This window comes from Tachyglossus aculeatus, chromosome 5 (genome assembly GCF_015852505.1).
Source record: "Tachyglossus aculeatus isolate mTacAcu1 chromosome 5, mTacAcu1.pri, whole genome shotgun sequence".
Lineage (NCBI taxonomy): Eukaryota > Metazoa > Chordata > Mammalia > Monotremata > Tachyglossidae > Tachyglossus > Tachyglossus aculeatus.
In genome coordinates this window covers 33,855,658-33,873,619 of record NC_052070.1, presented here as the reverse complement: position 1 = coordinate 33,873,619, position 17,962 = coordinate 33,855,658, and the positions used below count along the sequence as shown (strand labels likewise).

General features: G+C 52.2%; 1 protein-coding gene across 2 annotated transcripts in view; it reads right to left on the bottom strand.

Moving 5' to 3' along the window:
- Window positions 1-17,962, bottom strand: part of EPHB2 (EPH receptor B2) — a 317,134-nt gene that overhangs the window by 3,404 nt on the left and 295,768 nt on the right. Inside the window, exons 7-15 of one of the 2 annotated variants that reach the window (XM_038746709.1) lie at window positions 15,914-16,076; window positions 12,967-13,075; window positions 12,114-12,181; window positions 10,091-10,213; window positions 9,461-9,708; window positions 7,902-8,117; window positions 4,315-4,464; window positions 3,481-3,674; window positions 2,284-2,439 (exon numbers count right to left, since the gene is read on the bottom strand). In XM_038746709.1, coding sequence (XP_038602637.1) covers window positions 2,284-2,439; window positions 3,481-3,674; window positions 4,315-4,464; window positions 7,902-8,117; window positions 9,461-9,708; window positions 10,091-10,213; window positions 12,114-12,181; window positions 12,967-13,075; window positions 15,914-16,076 — 1,427 coding nt within the window. The remainder of the gene's footprint in view (window positions 1-2,283; window positions 2,440-3,480; window positions 3,675-4,314; window positions 4,465-7,901; window positions 8,118-9,460; window positions 9,709-10,090; window positions 10,214-12,113; window positions 12,182-12,966; window positions 13,076-15,913; window positions 16,077-17,962) is intronic. The other variant, XM_038746710.1, reaches the window with a different exon arrangement.

The window sequence follows — 17,962 nt, the reverse complement described above, 5'->3', positions numbered from 1 at the left end:
CTAGCTCTTTCCCCTCCCACTCCCGGCCCAACCTGGACACTAGCTAACTTGACGTTTCCCTTAGCATTTCTCCAAGCTCCAGGCCCAGTAAAATCTATTTGTTCCTCCTTAAGACGTGAGTCTCCTCTGGCTCCCTGGCTCTTCTTCCAGATGTCTGGGCCCTGGCCCCCGACTCTAAATGCCTGTTCCCTGTGTCTGGGCCCCGGCCCCAATCTGCTACCTTGACACTGGCCTCCCTGTTCTCCTTCCTCTTCCCTCTGGCCCCACTTTCCCCAGCTGCTGCCATTGCTGACATCATCTTCAAACCCCTCAGTCTCCAATGGCTTCCGCCCCACTGCCTTCAAACATGCCCATGGATCTCTTAGCTGAAAAAAAAAACAAACCCCAAAACATCCTTTGACCTCGTGGCCCCCTCCAGTTATGGTTCCATCTCCCTCCTATTGCCTACCAAACTCTTTGAGTAAGTTGCTATGTCCACTTCCTCTCTTCCAAATGATGATGGTGATAGTATTTGTTAAGTGCTTACTATGTACCAAATACTGTTCTAAGTGCTGACAGTGTTCCAAGTGCTGATAATAATGGTATTTGTTAAGCACTTACTACGTGCCAAGCACCGTTCTAAGCACTGGAGTAGATCCAAGGTAATCAGGTTATCCCACATGGGGCTCCCAGTCTTAATCCCCATTTCCAAATCTCTCCTCAACCCCCAGCAATCTGGCTTCTGCACATCCCCCTCCATGGAAGCAGCATTGCTCAGTGGAAAGAGCCAGGGCTTTGGAGTCAGAGGTTATGGGTTCAAATCCCAGCTCTGCCAACTGTCAGCTGTGTGACTTTGGGCAAGTCACTTCACTTCTCTATGCCTCAGTTACCTCATCTGTAAAAATGGGGATGAAAACTGTGAGCCCCCCCGGGACAACCTGATCACCTTGTAACCTCCCCAGTGCTTAGAACAGTGCTTTGCACATAGTAAGTGCTTAACAAATACCATTATTATTATTATTATTATTATTATGGAAACTGCCCTAAGATAGCTAATGACCTCCTTCTTGAAATCCAACAGCTTCTACTCCACCCTAATCCTTCTTGACTTCTCAGCTACCTTTGACACTATTGACCACCCCCTTCCACTGGAAACATTATCCAACCTTGGCTTCACTGACACTGCCCTCTCCTCCTCACCTCTATCTCCTCCACTGAAGTCTCAGTGTCTCACACTGGACACCCCAGGGAAGCTCCTAGAGTCACATGCCCAGGGTGGCAGTCTCCCTGCTCACCCCATTCTCACCCTAGTCCTGGGCAGCCCTGTTGGCAAGTAGCCCAAGTGGGCCTTAGTGAGAGGGACCCCCCCCAAGGGCAGGGCTGTCCCCAGCTAGGGGCCTCCAATCTCTAAGGTTCTCAGAGAGGGGGAAGCTACCACACCTTCCGACTCCACAGCCAGGAACCCCCCTGGGACAGCGAGGGACCCAGGAGAGTGGATGGAGGGTCAGGGAGTTTGTGGTCTGGGCTGGGTACTGGTTCAACATCTGGGAACAGGACGGGCATGGCCTGTTGAGGAGCAGTCTGAGGTTGGGGTGATAATAACAGCAATGGTATTTGTTAAACGCTTATTACGTGTCAAGCACTGTTCTAAGCTCTGAGGTAGATACAAGCAGTGTGACTCAGTGGAAAGAACACGGGCTTTAGAGTCAGAGGTCAGGTGTTCAAATCCTGGCTCTGCCACTTCTCAGCTGTGTGACTTTGGGCAGGTCACTTCACTTCTCTGGGCCTCAGTTACCTCATCCGAAAAAATGGGGATTAAGGCTGTGAGCTCCCCGTGGGAGAACCTGATCACCTTGTAACCTCTCCAGCGCTTAGAGCAGTGCTTTGCACATAGTAAGCGCTTAATAAATGCCATCATCATGATTATTATTAATCAGGTTGGACACGGTTCCTGTCCCAAATGAGGCTCACAGTTTTAATCCCCATTTTACAGCTGAGGTAACTGAGGCACAGAGAAATTAAGGGACTTGCCCAAGGTCACACAGCAGACAAGTGGCGGAGCAGGGATTAGAACCTGGATCCTTCTGACTTCCAGGCCAGGGGGTTGGGGCCTGCGCCCTGACTGGGCCTAACCTGGAGGAAACCGAGTTACTCTGACCCCACCGAGCCCCACCCGGGGAGCCCACCGACACTGGCTCAGACCGCCAACTGGAGACGGGTTTCTCTTCCAAGGGCCCCGGGCCTCTTGTCCCTCGCGGCCGCGGGCAGAGGAGGAGACTCCTGGGTGGCTGCCGTCATACTTACTCCATCGTCATCTGGGACACCACGTCGAAGGCCGTGAAGCCGGCATTGGCAAAGCTCTCCTTGTACTGGCCCATCTTGATCGCCTCCAACCACTCCTCCACCGTGTTGAAGCTGGTGTAGTCGGGGATGGTGCGGTCCAGGAGGGGGAGATTGATGCTGAGAAAGGAAAGGAAGTCGTTGGCAGGCGGCTGCTGGCGCGGAGCCCGGGGGGGCTGGGCCATTGGAGAGAGGCTCCTGGAGATGGAGAGGACTGCTGGACACGTTCGTACCCCTCAGGTGGGTCCATCCAGCCCCCTCCCTGCTGGGGTTGCCCCCAGCTCCCCACAGCTATCTGGGTTTTGGTTCGGGGAGCACTGAGGGTGTGGGAGGAGGCTCCCCACCTCGGTCCTGGCTAAATCCTCCTCCAGAGCTCCTATCCCCGTGGAAGAGATAATAATGGTAATAATAATAATGATGGTATTTTTTAAGTGCTTACTATGTGCCAAGCACTGTTCTAAGCACTGGGGTAATAATAATAATAATAATAATAATAATGGCATTTATTAAGCACTTACTATGTGCCAAGCTGGGGGGATACAAGGTAATCAGGTTGTCCCATGGGGGCGCTCACAGTCTTAATCCCCATTTTACAGATGAGGTAACTGAGGCCCAGAGAAGTTTAGTGACTTGCCCAAAGTCACACAGCTGACAAGTGGTGAAGCCGGTATTCTAACCCATGACCTCTGACTCCAAAGCCCACGCTCTTTCCACTGAGCCACGCTGCTTCTCTGGTAATCAGGTTGCATGGGGCTCACAATCTTAATCCCCATTTTACAGATGGGGGAACTGAGGCCCAGAGAAGTGAAGTTACTTGCCCAAGGTCACACAGCAGACAAGTGGCAGAGCCGGGATTAGAACCCATGACCTATGACTCCCAAGCCCAGGCTCTTTCCACTAAGCCACGTTGCTTCTGATCTGTTTCTGGAGAAGCCAGGAGCCTGTGGGGAGATGCTGGGCCATGTACCCTTTTAGGAGAGGGTCCGCAAGAGGGGCAGGGAGCTGAGGAAGTAAAGTCCTTGGGGGTGGGGGTCCTCTAGGTTGGCAAAGGAATTGGTGGGAGGTTAGGATGGGGGATCCCTGATGGCGGTGGGGGGGCCAAGGAAGGGCTCTTGTGGGCTTGCTGGGGGGGAAGGGGACATCGCCGGCCGGGGGTCTTACCCGGAGGAGAGGGGAGCCATAGCTTTGAGGCTGTTGGGGTTGCGAATCATCTTGTCCAGCGTGTTGACGATCTGCCCGAACTTGGGCCGGTGGTTGCGGTCCTTCTGCCAGCAGTCCAGCATGAGCTGGTGCAGGGCGTTGGGGCAGTCCATGGGGGGCGGCAGTCGGTAGTCCTGCTCGATGGCGTTGATCACCTGTGAGACCGACGGGTCACCTCGGCCCCGGGCGGCCGTGGGACTCCAACCCCGGGAGACCCAAGTGGCATCGGACAAGGTGGCTGACCCCTTGGCCCAGCTCCTTGCACCCACTGGTGTGGCCCCAGAGGTGGACACTTCTCCACTGACCCCAAATCTTGACCTCCTCCTACCTTCCCCAAGAACAGAGGCCCAAAGTCCTCCTTAGGGTGGCCCCACCCAGCTGCTCCAGCCCAAGTGAGAGGAACAGGTGAGCTGATCCCAGGGCCTGTGGGCACCTCCCTCTGGGCACCGGCATCAGCTGGATACACCCACAGCAAGGGCCTGTGGGCACCTCCCTGATGGCACCAGGACTTACTGGACAAGTCCAGAACGCAGAGCCTGTGGCTCGTCCAGCTGCCTTCACCACCACAGCACCCGCTCAACAAAGCATTAGCCCAACTCTCCCTCCTGCCCTTCCTTTATTTTTTTTCCCTCCTCCCTTCTTCCCTCTTCTCATTCCCTCCTTGTCCCTGTTTTCTTTACTCATCTCCTCACTCCCTCCAGTGCTTCAAGTGATCAAACACCGTTTTCTTCTTGTTGGTGGGATGTGGGGAAGCTCAGTACTGAAAGAGGGCAGAGGCTCTGCCTGGAAACTTACGTCCTGATTGGTCATGTCCCAGTAGGGTCTTTCCCCATAGGACATCACTTCCCACATGACGATCCCGTAACTCCACACATCGCTGGCTGATGTGAACTTTCTGTACTGGATGGCTTCTGGGGCCGTCCACCGGATGGGGATCTTCCCGCCCTAGGAAAAGGGAACACTGGGAGAATCAGTGTTCCTTGTTCAGGGCCAGGGATGTGGGGCCCTCTCACAGTTCCAGGACTGGACAGATACCCCAGGGGGAGGGAAGGGCTTAGCCTTGGGTCTCTGGGGGGGGGGGGGGCTGTCTCACCAAACGATGGCCGAAGCTGATGCCCAGGATGACCCCCCATCTCCCTGGACCTAGCGTCCTCCAAGGGCCTCCCAGCAGCCAGCCTCCAATCCCAGCTTTACCAATTCCTCCGCAAGGGGTGGGAAATCGACGACTCTGGGTGGGGCCCCCGTGACCCAGCGCTTAGTACAGTGCCTGGCACATAATAAGCGCTTAAATACCAAGCTTAAATTAAATTAAATAGCCTGGACAGTCCCCCAGTCCAGTCTAATGGGGCCCAGCCCTCTCCAGAACTCTTCAGGGAAGGTGTTACCATAACCTCTCTCACACCCCTGGCCAGGGCTGCCGCAGCCTCATCTTCACTGTCAAAGAATATATCTGTTTATTGTTATATTGTACTCTCCCAAGCATCTAGTACTGTGCTCTGCATAAAGTAAGCACTCAATAAATACGATTGAATGAATGCATGAATGAATGTCAGGAAACTCTGGTTCTAGACTCTAATCTAAACCCTGTGATTCTGGGCTGCATCTCCTAGGAGCTCAGGGTGCGGGAGTTGCCACCTGGATCCCATCCCACCTTACTCCTGAGAAGGCCCTCAGCCTTCTCTTCTCCCAGCCACGGAGGGGTTTGGCTTGGGGTGCTCTGTACCCAGGCCCAGTTCTTGGCCTGGCCCTTCCGCCTCCAGCAGAGGCTGGTGAACAGAGATAAGACAAATGGTCAACTGGTGGCAGAAGTGCCAGCAGGAGTCCAGAACCTCTGAGTAAGCCGAGGGGTCCTGACAGTAAGGTCCTTGTGGACAGGGATTGCACAATAATAATAATAATTATAGTACTTGTTAAGCTATCACTGATCTAAGTGCTGGGGTAGATATCAGTTCATTAGGCTGGACACAGTCACTGTCCCACATGGGGCTCACACTCTTTATCCCCATTCTACAATTGAGGGAACTGAAACAGGGAGAAGTAAAGTGACTTGCTCAAGGTCACACAGCAGATATGTGGCAGAGCTGGGATTAGAACCCAGGTCTTTTTTACTCCAAGGTCCACGTTCTATCCACTAAGCTATGTTGCTTCTATCTACCCTTACTGCTTTATCCTCTCTCAAGCGCTTAGGATAGTGTTCTGTACCCAATAAATGCTCAATGAATACCACTGATTGATCTATTGATAGGATCCCTGGGCTGCACGAAGGAGGAAGAGGAGAAGAAGCCAGGGTCTTGTGTAGCCCATTCCTGCAACGGCTTCTCCGGGGACATGCACACTAGAAGGGGGCCATGGCCCCCAGCTCTCTCTGGAGCGGGCAGTGGGCTGCCTTTGGGGCCTGGATGTGTTTGCCCCAAAGTTGGACTCTGGGCCCTGCCCTGCCCTAGGGAGTGCAACCTCAAAGGGATCCACCCTGGACCAGCCCTACATCTGGCATGACTCCATCTATTTAAAAAAAATTTTTTTTAGTGGTATCTGTTGAGTGCTTACTATGTGTCAGGAACTGTTCTAAGCACTGGGGAAGATACATGGTAATCAGGGTAGACACGGTTTATGTCCCACCTGGGGCTCACAGTCTTAATATGGCTCAGTGGAAAGAGCACGGGCTTTGGAGTCAGAGGTCATGGGTTCAAATCCCGGCTCCGCCAACTGTCAGCTGTGTGACTTTGGGCAAGTCAATTAACTTCTCTGTGCCTCAGTTACCTCATCTGCAAAATGGGGATTAAGACTGTGAGCCCTCAGGGGGACAACCTGATCACCTTGTAACTTCCCCAGCGCTTAGAACTTGGTTAGAACTTAGAAAGTGCTTTGCACATAGTAAGTGCTTAACAAATGCCATTATTATTATTATTATTATTATTATTATTAGAACAGTGCTTTGCACATAGTAAGCGCTTAATAAATGCCATCATTACTATTATTATTGTTATTATTATTAGAACAGTGCTTTGCACATAGTAAGCACTTAATAAATGCCATCATTATTATTATTATTGTTATTATTATTAGAACAGTGCTTTGCACATAGTAAGCACTTAATAAATGCCATCATTATTATTAATCCACATTTTCCAGATGAAGTCACTGAGGCACAGAAAAGGAGAGTGACTTGCCCAAAGTCACACAGCAGAACAGTGGCAGAGCTGGGACTAGAACCCAGGTCCTTCTGACTCCAAGGCCTTTGCTCTAACTACTAGGTCACACTGCCTTTCCTGTGGCACTAGCCACTTTTCCCCACCTTGAGGCCTGCCTGGGGGACCCTGGTTCCTCTCCCCTGGACACAGGGACCTCCGAACCCAATTGGGAGGAAAAAGACTCCTGGGCCTAAGTACAACTTTCTGAGCTAGGTGGTCTGAGTTTTGGTCACTGACTACAATGAGTAGACTGACCCCTTGGGCCTCTGTGGCCCCTTCCTGTCTCAGAGCCCCTCAGAGGCTCCGTGCCTAGGTTGTCCTGACTCCTGGCCAGAGCTCTGTCCCCTGGACCTCCCCTGGACCACGCTGAGAAGCAGCGTGGCTCAATGGAAAGAGCCTGGGCTTTGGAGTCAGAGGTGATGGGTTCAAATCCCGGCTCCCCTACTTGTCAGCTGTGTGACTTTGGGCAAGTCACTTAACTTCTCTGGGCCTCAGTTACCTCATCTGCAAAATGGGGATTAAGACTGTGAGCCCCACGTGGGACAACTTGATCACCTTGTATTCTCCCCAGCACTTAGAACAGTGCTTTGCACATAGTAAATGCTTAATAAATGCCATTATTATTATTATTACCTCCCTGCCTCTCTGCCCCAAGCTCCCTAGGCTGTGAGCCCGCTGTTGGGTAGGGACCGTCTCAATATGTTGCCAACTTGTACTTCCAAGCGCTTACTACAGTGCTCTGCACACAGTAAGTGCTCAATAAATATGATTGAATGAATGGAAGGCAATGACAGAGTAAGATGTCCCCTTTTTCAATGGTATTTGTTAAGCCCTTACGATGTCACTGGGACAGATACAGTCAGGTTGGATATAGTCCATGTCCTGCGTGGGGCTCTCAGTCTCAATACGTACTTTACAGATGGGGTAACTGAGGCACGGAGAACCTAAGTGACTCGCCCAAGGTCACACAGCAGACAGGGAGCACAGCAGGAATTAGAACCCAGATCCTTCTGTCTCCCAGGCCCATACTCCATCCCTTAGGTCATGTTGTTCCCCTTGCCCCCAGAAGCCCTAGTTCTTCCACCTCTCTCCCAAAGACAGACAGAAGGACAAACAGGCCACCCTCTTGCCCCCAGCACCCCAGCTCCTCCCGGCTCTCTCCCTCAGGGGGATGGACGGACGGACTGTTACCAGGGCGCTGGTGTACGTGGGGTCGGAGGTGTCGTCCTCCAGGAAGCGCGAGAGGCCGAAATCAGACACTTTGCAGACCAGGTTGCTGTTGACGAGGATGTTGCGGGCGGCCAGGTCCCGGTGCACGTAGTTCATGTCGGCCAGGTAGCGCATGCCGGCCGCGATGCCCCGCAGCATGCCCACCAGCTGGATCACCGTGAACTGCCCGTCGTTTTGCTGGGGGGCCAAGATAGGGTGAGTCAGGGGTGGCAAGCCTTGAGCCAAAGAGCCCTAGGCCCCATGAAATCCCACTGGGCAGGGACCCTCCTGTACCCCAGACCCCTGGGGCACAACTCTGTTCCTTAACACATCTCCTGTCCCTGCCCCCTGCTCTGCCCATGCCCTGCCTTAGACCATGCCCATTCCCCGGCCCCACCAACTCCCATGCCCTGTCCCCTGCTCTGCCCATGTCCCATCCTGCCCTGGTCCATGTCCTGGCTTGGCCCTGCTCACACCCAGACCTTGCCACCCGCTCTGACCGTGCCCTGACCTGGTCCATGTCTTATTTATTTATTTTAAACATTTTTTTATAGTCTTTACTAAGCACTCATTATGTGCCAAGCACTGTTGTAAGTACTGGGGTAATAATAATAATGATGATGGTATTTGTTAAGCGCTTACTATATGCAAAGCACTGTTCTAAACGCTGGGGGGATACAAGGAGATCAAGGTTGTCCCACGTGGGGCTCACAGTCTTAATCCCCATTTTACAGATGAGGGAACTGAGGCCCAGAGAAGTTAAGTCACTTGCCCAAAGTCACACAGCTGACAATTGGAGGAGTCGGGATATGAACCCACGACCTCTGACTCCAAAGCCCGAGCTCTTTCCACTGAGCCACGCTGCTTCTCTAAGATACAAGCTGGTCAGGTTAGACATAGTTCCTGTTCCACATGGGGCTCATAGTCTAAATTGGAGGGAGGAGGAGGTGGCTGAACACAGAGAAGTTAAGTGACTTGCCCAAGGTCACACAGGACCTGTCCCTGGCTCTGCCCACACAAACGCTCTTCTCTATGCTCTGGCCACACCCTGGCCCATAATAATAATAATAATAATAATAATAAATAATTACGGTATTTGTTAAGTGCTTGCTCTGCACCAGTCACTGTATTAAGCGCTGGTGTGGATATGAGAAAATCAGGATGGACACAGTTCCTGTCCCATGTGGGGCTCACAGTCTCAATCCCCATTTTACAGATGAGATAACCTGTACTTCCCAAGTGCTTAGTACAGTGCTCTGCACACAGTAAGTGCTCAATAAATATGATTGAATGAATGAATAACTGAGGCCCAGAGAAGCGAAGTGACTTGCCCAAGGCCACACAGCAGACAAGTGGCAGAGCTGAAATTAGACCCCATGGCCTTCTGACTCCCAGGTGTGTGCTCTCAGCCTCTCAGCCACACCCACACCTTGCCTCCTGCCTCACCCATGCCCTGTCCTGTCTTTGAACCTGCCCACCCCTCCACCCATGCCCTAGCCCTGGCCTCACCCGCAGCCCCACGGCCCACCCCTCCTCCCTACCCGCAGGAAGGAGTCCAGAGAGCCGTTCTCCATGAATTCGGTGATGATCATGACGGGGGCGCTCTTGGTGACCACGCCCTCCAGGTGGATGACGTTGGGGTGGTCGAACTGGCCCATGATGCTGGCCTCACTCAGGAAGTCCCGGCGCTGCTTCTCCGTGTACCCGGACTTGAGCGTCTTGATGGCCACGAAGATCTCTCTCTTGCCCGGCAGCTTGAGGTGGCCGCTGCAAACCTCCCCGAACTCCCCTGGCACCGAGTGGGAGACAGGCCTCTCACTCGCTGGGCCTTCCACCATCTTCCTTTCCTCTCCCCTGACCCACCCAAGGCCCTCTCTCGGGGGTGGGGTACAAGGGCTGGGGCCAGTCCCTCGTCTGTCCCGCCACCCCCCAGGCTCCTTCTGTTTTTGGCAGCCCCGGTCCCTGAAGGGCTGGGCTTGTGGGCTCTGCTTTCCGGAGGGGAGACCCGTGTCTCTCAGGCTCTCTGAGGGCCCCTGGACTGCTCAGGCCAGGAAGCCAAGGCAACCCCTTCCAGGTACATGGCACGGCAGTGTCGATGACATCACCTCCATCATCTCCCAATCCAGGCCAGGTGGCCCTGGAGACCCCCGGGGAAGGGCCTGGGGACCTACCTGCTCCGATCACCTGCTCGATCTTCACACAGGAGATGTCAATTTCCTTGGCAAACTCGCGGACGGCTTCATTGGGGTCCTCGTAAGTGAAGGGGTCGATGTAGATTTTCATGCCTGGGGTCACTTGAGGAGAAGGAGGAGGAGGAGGAGGAGATGTGGGCTGGGGCAACTACCAGCCTGCTGGGGATGAGGGTGGTGAGGGCTGGGGTGGGACAAGACAGTGACTTACGGTGGGGGCAGCCCCTCTGCCACCAGTGGGGTTGGCACTGACTTAGGCCTCCTGTGGGCAGGGCATCATCTGAGGTGCTCGGGAACACCCAACAGAAGGAGAAGGCCCATCCCTGATGACCCTGTCCTCCAAGAGCTCATGGGCGGGCCAGCCCAGGAATGCTCACGCTGTAGCCTCCATTAAGGGGACTGTCCAGCTGGTGAGGTGCCCACCATCTCCATCTTTGCCCAGAGATAAACAATGTAGGTCACCCATGGCCAGGCACAGGTGTCCAACCTCAAACAAGCACACATCAGGGAACTGGATCTGGCTGGGACTTGGTCCCCAACTCCCCCTCCCCCAGCTTTGTCATCCGGGGAAAGGAAGGACCCCAGGAACTGCACCCAATGGGAAGGGGTGGATGGAGTTCCTGGAAGGCCCAGGGAGCTGCCTATGGTCACAGGGCCCCGAGGCTTCTGGGTATGCTCTCACCAGAGGAGACACTTGTGCACGGGTGCTGTGTGTATGTTTGTGTGTGCGTGTGAGCCTGCTGTTGGGTAGGGACCGTCTCTATATGTTGCCAACTTGTACTTCCCAAGCGCTTAGTACAGTGCTCTGCACACAGTAAGTGCTCAATAAATACGATTGAATGAATGAATGTGTGTCCCCATTTCTGCAGATAGGTGGCCTGTTTGCATGGACTAGGTGAGGGGGTGTGAGCTCTGAGAGTCCCACTCACTCACTCACAGTTGTACTGTAAGGCTGCCCCTCCCCTCCTCTTCCCACTCCCCCCGCCCCCAACAATGCTTTCCACTCCTCCTGGCAAACCTCTGCCCGCTTCCATGACTACTCAGCACCACCAATCTCCAGCCCTAGCCCCACTCACCCATACCTCACTCCCGGGGATATCTGCCACTCCCCTTCAGCTCACCTTTTGCTCCCCCTCACCCAGTCCACCCCCAGCACTTACCCTGAGGCTCCCCCAAACCTTAACCCCAAAAAGCTGCACCCCACACACCATTCACGCGCAACTGGCACCTGATGCAACAAGGCAACTCATCAGCACTGGCCACCTGGCAACTGCAGCTACTCCCCACTACCACAGGCCACTCCTTGCCACTGCCAGTTACTCCCCGCTGCCACTGGCCACCCCCTGCCACCATCAGCCACTCTCAGCCACACCTGTACAGGGGGGAAGATTGGAAATTTTTGCCACGCTGAGGCATTCTTACTAATCGAGTATTTCAGTTACCTAGGCTCCAAACTGATAGGCGAGAGGTCTCCCCATAATAATAATAATTGGGGTGTTGGTTAAGCACTTACTATCTAATAATAATAATTATTATTATTATGGTATTTGTTAAGTGCTTACTATGTGCCAAGCACTGTTCTAAGTGCTGGGGCAGATACGAGGTAGGTTGTATCTGTGAAGCACTGGGGTAGATGTGAGATAATCTGGTCAGAAAGATGCCTTGTTCCACATGGGACTCACAGTCCAAGGGAGAGGAAGCCCTTTAACAGATGAGGAAACTAAGGATCAGAGGAGCTAAATGAGTAGTCCAAAGACAGAGCAGGAAAGTGGTAGAGCTGGGATAAGAACCCATATCTCCTAACTCCCAGCCTCTACCTTCTCCACTAGGCCTTGCTGCTTTGGGGCAGAGCGGGGTTGGGACCTGAGTGGAATGGGGCGGGTCCTGGGGCAGGGCTGAGAGGGGCTCAGGCAAGATTGGGGGTGGGCCCTGGGTAGAGCAGGGGCAGGACTGGGGAGAAGGCCTTGGGTCAGGTGGGTCTGGGGCTTAGGTGGTCAGTACGTACTGTGGCCGCTTGTGTAGTGCTGCAGTTTGTCGGTGTACTCAGAGTCCGCACGCTCAAACCCCCGTCTTCTGGAAGAACAACATGGAACTGACAAGTGTGGAAGGGGTGGGAGCAGGCTGGATGATAGACCCCCCCCCCCCAGGGGGAGAGCATCTCCTTCCCTAGCCTCTCCCCTGCCCCCACATTCTCACCACTTTGTCTTCCCTGCTTCCCACCCCACCACAACCTCAGCTCTCTGCTGCTAGCCCATGTGGCCTCTCCCAGCTGCACGTTCCCTCCTCCCCAAACATAAATCCAAACCAATTCTAAAGGCAAAAGCTGTCTTCATCCTCAACCCCAAAGTGGCTGACTGTCTTTCCATCTGTCTTTCATTTAGTCACCACCTCTGCCTGTCAGGTGAGGCCTCTGCTCTGGAGAGCTTAGTATACTGCTCTGCACACATTAAGCACTCAATAAATATGACTGATTGGAGTGTCCAGTTCTGGATGGGTCCTGGCCAATGCTGAACTCTACCATTATCCCCAGGACACTCACTCTTCCCTGCGGCAAGGACATAGGTCACCATCAGGTTTATCTTGGTGGAAAGGCAGGGTCTGGCCTAGGGTTAGTCTTTGTTGCTGAATTGTACTTTCCAAGCACTTAGTACAGTGCTCTGCACACAGTAAGCACTCGATAAATATGACAGAATGAATGAATAAGACTGCATTAGCCAACGGTCCCTAAGGCTTCTCTCCAAGCTCTGAAAGACAGGCAGACAGAGAGGCTCTAAGGATGGTGCAACCCCCAGACCCTCCCTCCACCACTCAGACCCAGAGGGATACAGGGCCAGAGTCTCTGGGCATAGGAGCCTCACCTGTTACATACAATGCTGATGACCACCACAGCAATTAGGAACACCAACCCGGCTGCAGAGGAGCCGATAATGAGCGGGAGCTTCTCCTGGATGCTCGTCTGATACTCAGCTGGGGGAGCAACAAGGTGGTATTAGTGAGGGCCAAGCCCAGTGTTCCCCCTTCTGACCTCCCCTGGACACCTTCTGGGACACCAGGAAGAGGCCCAGCCAAGGGAATCAGCAGTAGCCCACAGGTCTAGAGCTTAAAAGTAATCAGGCAGTGGACTAACAGAAACAATCTTTTCTCTGTAGCTCTATTCTCTGTGTTTGGGGGGAGATCAGAGTGTGTTTGCTATAGAGAGACTCCTCTGTTGTTGGAGACTGGGGAGAGGGTTGGGAGGAGCTCAAGGAGGGGAGACAATGGGGAAATACGGATGGGGTCAAGGACTCTTTATGGGCAGAGGGTTCCCATGGCCTCCTGATTTCTGCAAAGCTTTAGGGCTTCTTCACTCACAGATGATCTTGGCTCCCTATGTGGTAGTTCGGCACTGAAGAGGTACCTCCACTTCCTCTCCTCCAACTCCCTCCTCGACCTTCTACAGTCTGGTTTCTGCTTCCTTCATTTCATGGAAACTGCTCTGTCCAAGGTCACCACTGACCTCCTTCTTGCCATATCCAACAGACTCTACTCAGTCCTAGCCCTCCTTGACCTCTCAGCAGCCTTTGACACTGTGGAGCATCCTCTTCTGGAAACACCATCTAGGCTCAGTTTTTCTAGTATGGTTCTCTCTTAGTTTGCCTCCTACCTCTGATTACAACTTCTTGGTCTCTTTAATCAGCTCTTTCTGCTTCCCACCCCACCTAATTGCAGGGGTCCCTCAGGTTCAGATCTGGGTCCCTTTCTAGTCTCCACTTACACTCACTCCACTGAAAAACTCAAGCTCCCACAGCTTCAACCACCATCTCTACATGGAAGACTTCCAAACCTACCTCACTACTGCTTTCCTCCCTCCTCTGCCGTGTCACATGTCCTCCAGCCTCTAGGTCATATTAATGGCACCTCAAGTCTAATAGGTCCACAACTGAACTCCTCCTTTTTCCCTCCCAAATCCTCTCCTCCACTTCAGTATCTCAACACAGTTGAAAACACTATCATCCGCCTCATCCCTCAAATCAATGACTTTGGCATAATCCTAGACTCTTCTCTCTTTCATCCCCATATTTATTCTGTTGTTGAATCTTGCTATTTTTTTTCTCCACATCATTTCCATCCAAAGAGTAACCACGCCATTCCCAGCACTTATCACATCCCTCTTGACTACTGCATCAGCCTCCTCGCTGAGCACTTATCTACATATCTGTATTTTTACTTGTTTATATTAATGTCTGTCTCCCCCTCCAGACTTTAAGATCATTTTGGGTAGGGAATGTGTCTGCTATATTGTTATATTGTACTCTCCCAAGCTCTTAGTACAGTGCTCTGCACACGGTCAGAGCTCAATAAATATGACTGACTGACTGGTCTCCCTGTCTTTCATCTCTCCAGTCCATGCAAGACTCTGCTGCTCAGATCATTTTTCTAAATAGTCATTCTGCATGTTTCCCCACCCCTCAAAAAACCCAGTGGTTGCCCATTCTCCTCTGTATAAAGCCAAACCTCCTGACTGTTGGTTTTAAGGTACTCAATCAGCTTTCTCACTCCTACTTATCCACTTTCGCATTACACCTCAGCCCTCACCCTTTGTTCACTCAAACTGAAGTAAACTACGGAAAGGAGGAAATAAGAGGATACATGAGATACGTAAACGAGTACTTGAAAACAACAAGGCTTGGTGGATAGAGCAGTAGACTGGGAATCAGAAGGACCTGAGTTCTAATCCTGGCTCTGTCACCTGGGCAAGTCACTTAGTTTCCCTGTGCCTCAGTTATCTCATCTATAAAATGGGGATTAAGACTGTGAACTCTACGTGGGACAGGGACTATGCCTAACCTGATTATCTTTTATATACCCCAGCGCTTAGAGCTGTGCCTGGCCCACAGTAAGCACTTAACAAATACCACTATTATTATTATTACTCATGTGCCTTGTTCTCATCCCTCTTGCTGCTGACCTCTTGCCCAAGCCCTCCTCCCTGCTTGGAACTCTCTCTCCCCTCATATGGGGCAAACCACTCTGCTCTCCCCCTCTAAAAGCCCACTTCCTCCAGGAAACCTTCCCTGATTAATCTGTAAACTCCCATTTAGATTCCCCGCCAACTGCCACTTCAGCACTTTCATGCCACTTTTAGCTTAAATTCTCTCAATCTCTTGTAGCACTTTTTTAATGGTATTTGTTAAACTCTCACTAAGGGCCAGACACTGTACTAAGTGCTGGAGTAGATACAAGCTAATCAGATTGGACACAGCCCATGTCCCATGTGGGGCTCACTGCTCTAATCCCCATTTTACAGATGAGGTAACTGAGGCACAAAGAAGTTTAAGTGACTTGCCTCAGGTCACGCAGCAAATAGCAGAGCCAGGATTAGAACCCAGGTCCTCTAACTCCTAGGCCCATGCTCTTTCCACTAGGCCACACTATTCTCAAGCACTTGTGTAGATATCAACTGTATCCTATTATTTTCTCCTTTCTACAGTTTATCTGAATGTCTGTCTTCCCCACTAGATTGTCAACTCTGTCAGGACAGGGATCAAGTCTGTGAATTTTACTATTCCCTCTCAAGTGCTTAGTAGAGTGCTCTGCATACAGGTGGTGCTCAGAAAATACTACAGATTGATTGAGGAGAGGGGAGGGGAGGGAGCAGGGAAGATGAGACTGGGGATTAGGCTAGTAGAGCAGAGATGAGAGACAAACTGGTGGCCAGACTTCATCCTTGACGAAGCCCTGACAGGAATCCTCCTGCCCTTGTCCTTGCATCCCTTCTTCCCTCCCTCCCTCCTTTGCTTGGCAGACAGTGAAGACCTCTCTCACCTTCAGTCATGGTCTGGAAGTACATCTTGCCGCTGTAGCGCCCATACCCTGCCACGGTGCGTGCCCGCACCTGGAAGACATAGATGGTGCCCGCCTTCAGGCCCTGCACGGTTACGGTGTTGGTGGGGCTCTTGACAGCTGTGGCGTTGAACTCACTCAGGTCCTGCCGGGGAAACAGAGGCAGTGGTCAGGTCTCCGGTCCACCCCACGAGGCTCCCAGCCCGGGCTCCTCCTTGGACAGGTCTGGCCAGGCCTCAGACTCCTCAGGCAGCGGGGAAGGGTCTGTGGACTGACTGAGTGACCCTGATGAACCTGACACCCTCGAGACCGGCCAAAGGCAAGGCTGACCCAGAAATGTCACTGTCAAAATTCTAACAGGAAGCTCCTTAATGGATGGGAAAGCGTTAGGGAAGGGACAGGTTTCAAAGCCTAATTGAAGGCACATCTCCTCCTAAAGGTCTTCCCTGACTAAGCCCTCTTTTTCTTCTCCCTCTTCCTTCTGCATTGCCCGACTTGCTCCCTTTATTCATCCCCTGCCCACAGCCCCATAGCACTTAGGTACATATCTTTTAGACTGTGAGCCCACTGTTGGGTAGGGACTGTCTCTATATGTTGCCAATTTGTACTTCCCAAGTGCTTAGTACAGTGCTCTGCACATAGTAAGCGCTCAATAAATACGATTGATGATCTGTCATTTATTTATATTAATGTCTGTCTCCCCCTCTAGACTGTAAGCTCCTTGTGGGCAGGGAATGTGTCTGTTACATTATTATATTTTAATCTCCCAAGTACAGTGCTCTGCACACAGTAAGCACTCAATAAGTACAACTGACTGACTGACAGGCTTCAGGGATTCCAAAATCCAGTTCTGCTACTGGTTCTGACCTAGATTCACCTGCTGTCTGTGTTTTGACAGGTGGCAGCTGGGTTGTTGGGGTGAAGGTGAAGAGTGCCCCGGGGGTCAATGGGCAGGTTGATTGATAAACCCCTGGGCCAGTTGTGTGGGTTATTCCACCCCTTCCTGCTGCACCCCCCAGCTCGGGCTCTGTAGCCTCAGTGACTGCTGGGGAAGGGGACGGGCACTTAGTACAGTGCTCTGCACTCTGTAAGCACTTAATAAATACCGTTGAATGAATGAATGAATGATTGATGAGGCCTGAATCTGTAACTCCTGGTTTGCTTCAGCCTCTACTATCCTGCTTAAGCGCTTAGTACAGTGCTCTGCACACAGTAAGCACTCAATAAATATGATTGAATGAATGAATGCTTCCCGCCTGCTCCTGGCCCACTCCTGCCCATTGCTGGCCCACTTCTGGCTGCTCCTGGCCAGTTCCTGCCTCCTCCCTGAGTCTCCCACTTGGGGTAACTGTCTCCCACACCACACTGTTCAATTCACACGCCACTCCTCAGAGACAACTCCCAGGGGCTGCCCCAGGGGCACTGGTCTGAACCACATTCTGGACAATGATGGTGATGATGGTATTGGTTAAGTGCTTCCTCTGGACTGGACACTGTGCTCAGTGCTGGGCTAGGCATTAGATAATCAGAGTGGACACAGTCCCTGACTGACAGAAGTTCATGGTCTAAGAGGGAAGGAGAACAGGTATTGTATCCCCAGTTTATAGATGAAGAAACCAAGGCACAGAGAAGTTAAGTGATTTGCTCAAGGTCACACAGCAGGTAAGAAGTGGAGTTGGGACTAGAACCCAGATCTCCTTAGAAGGCCTTCCCAGACTGAGCCCCTTCCTTCCTCTCCCCCTCGTCCCCCTCTCCATCCCCCCCCCATCTTACCTCCTTCTCTTCCCACAGCACCTGCATATATGTATATATGTTTGTACATATTTATTACTCTATTTATTTATTTATTTATTTTACTAGTACATATCTATTCTATTTATTTTATTTTGTTAGTATGTTTGGTTTTGTTCTCTGTCTCCCCCTTTTAGACTGTGAGCCCACTGTTGGGTAGGGACTGTCTCTATATGTTGCCAACTTGTACTTCCCAAGCACTTAGTACAGTGCTCTGCACACAGTAAGCACTCAATAAAT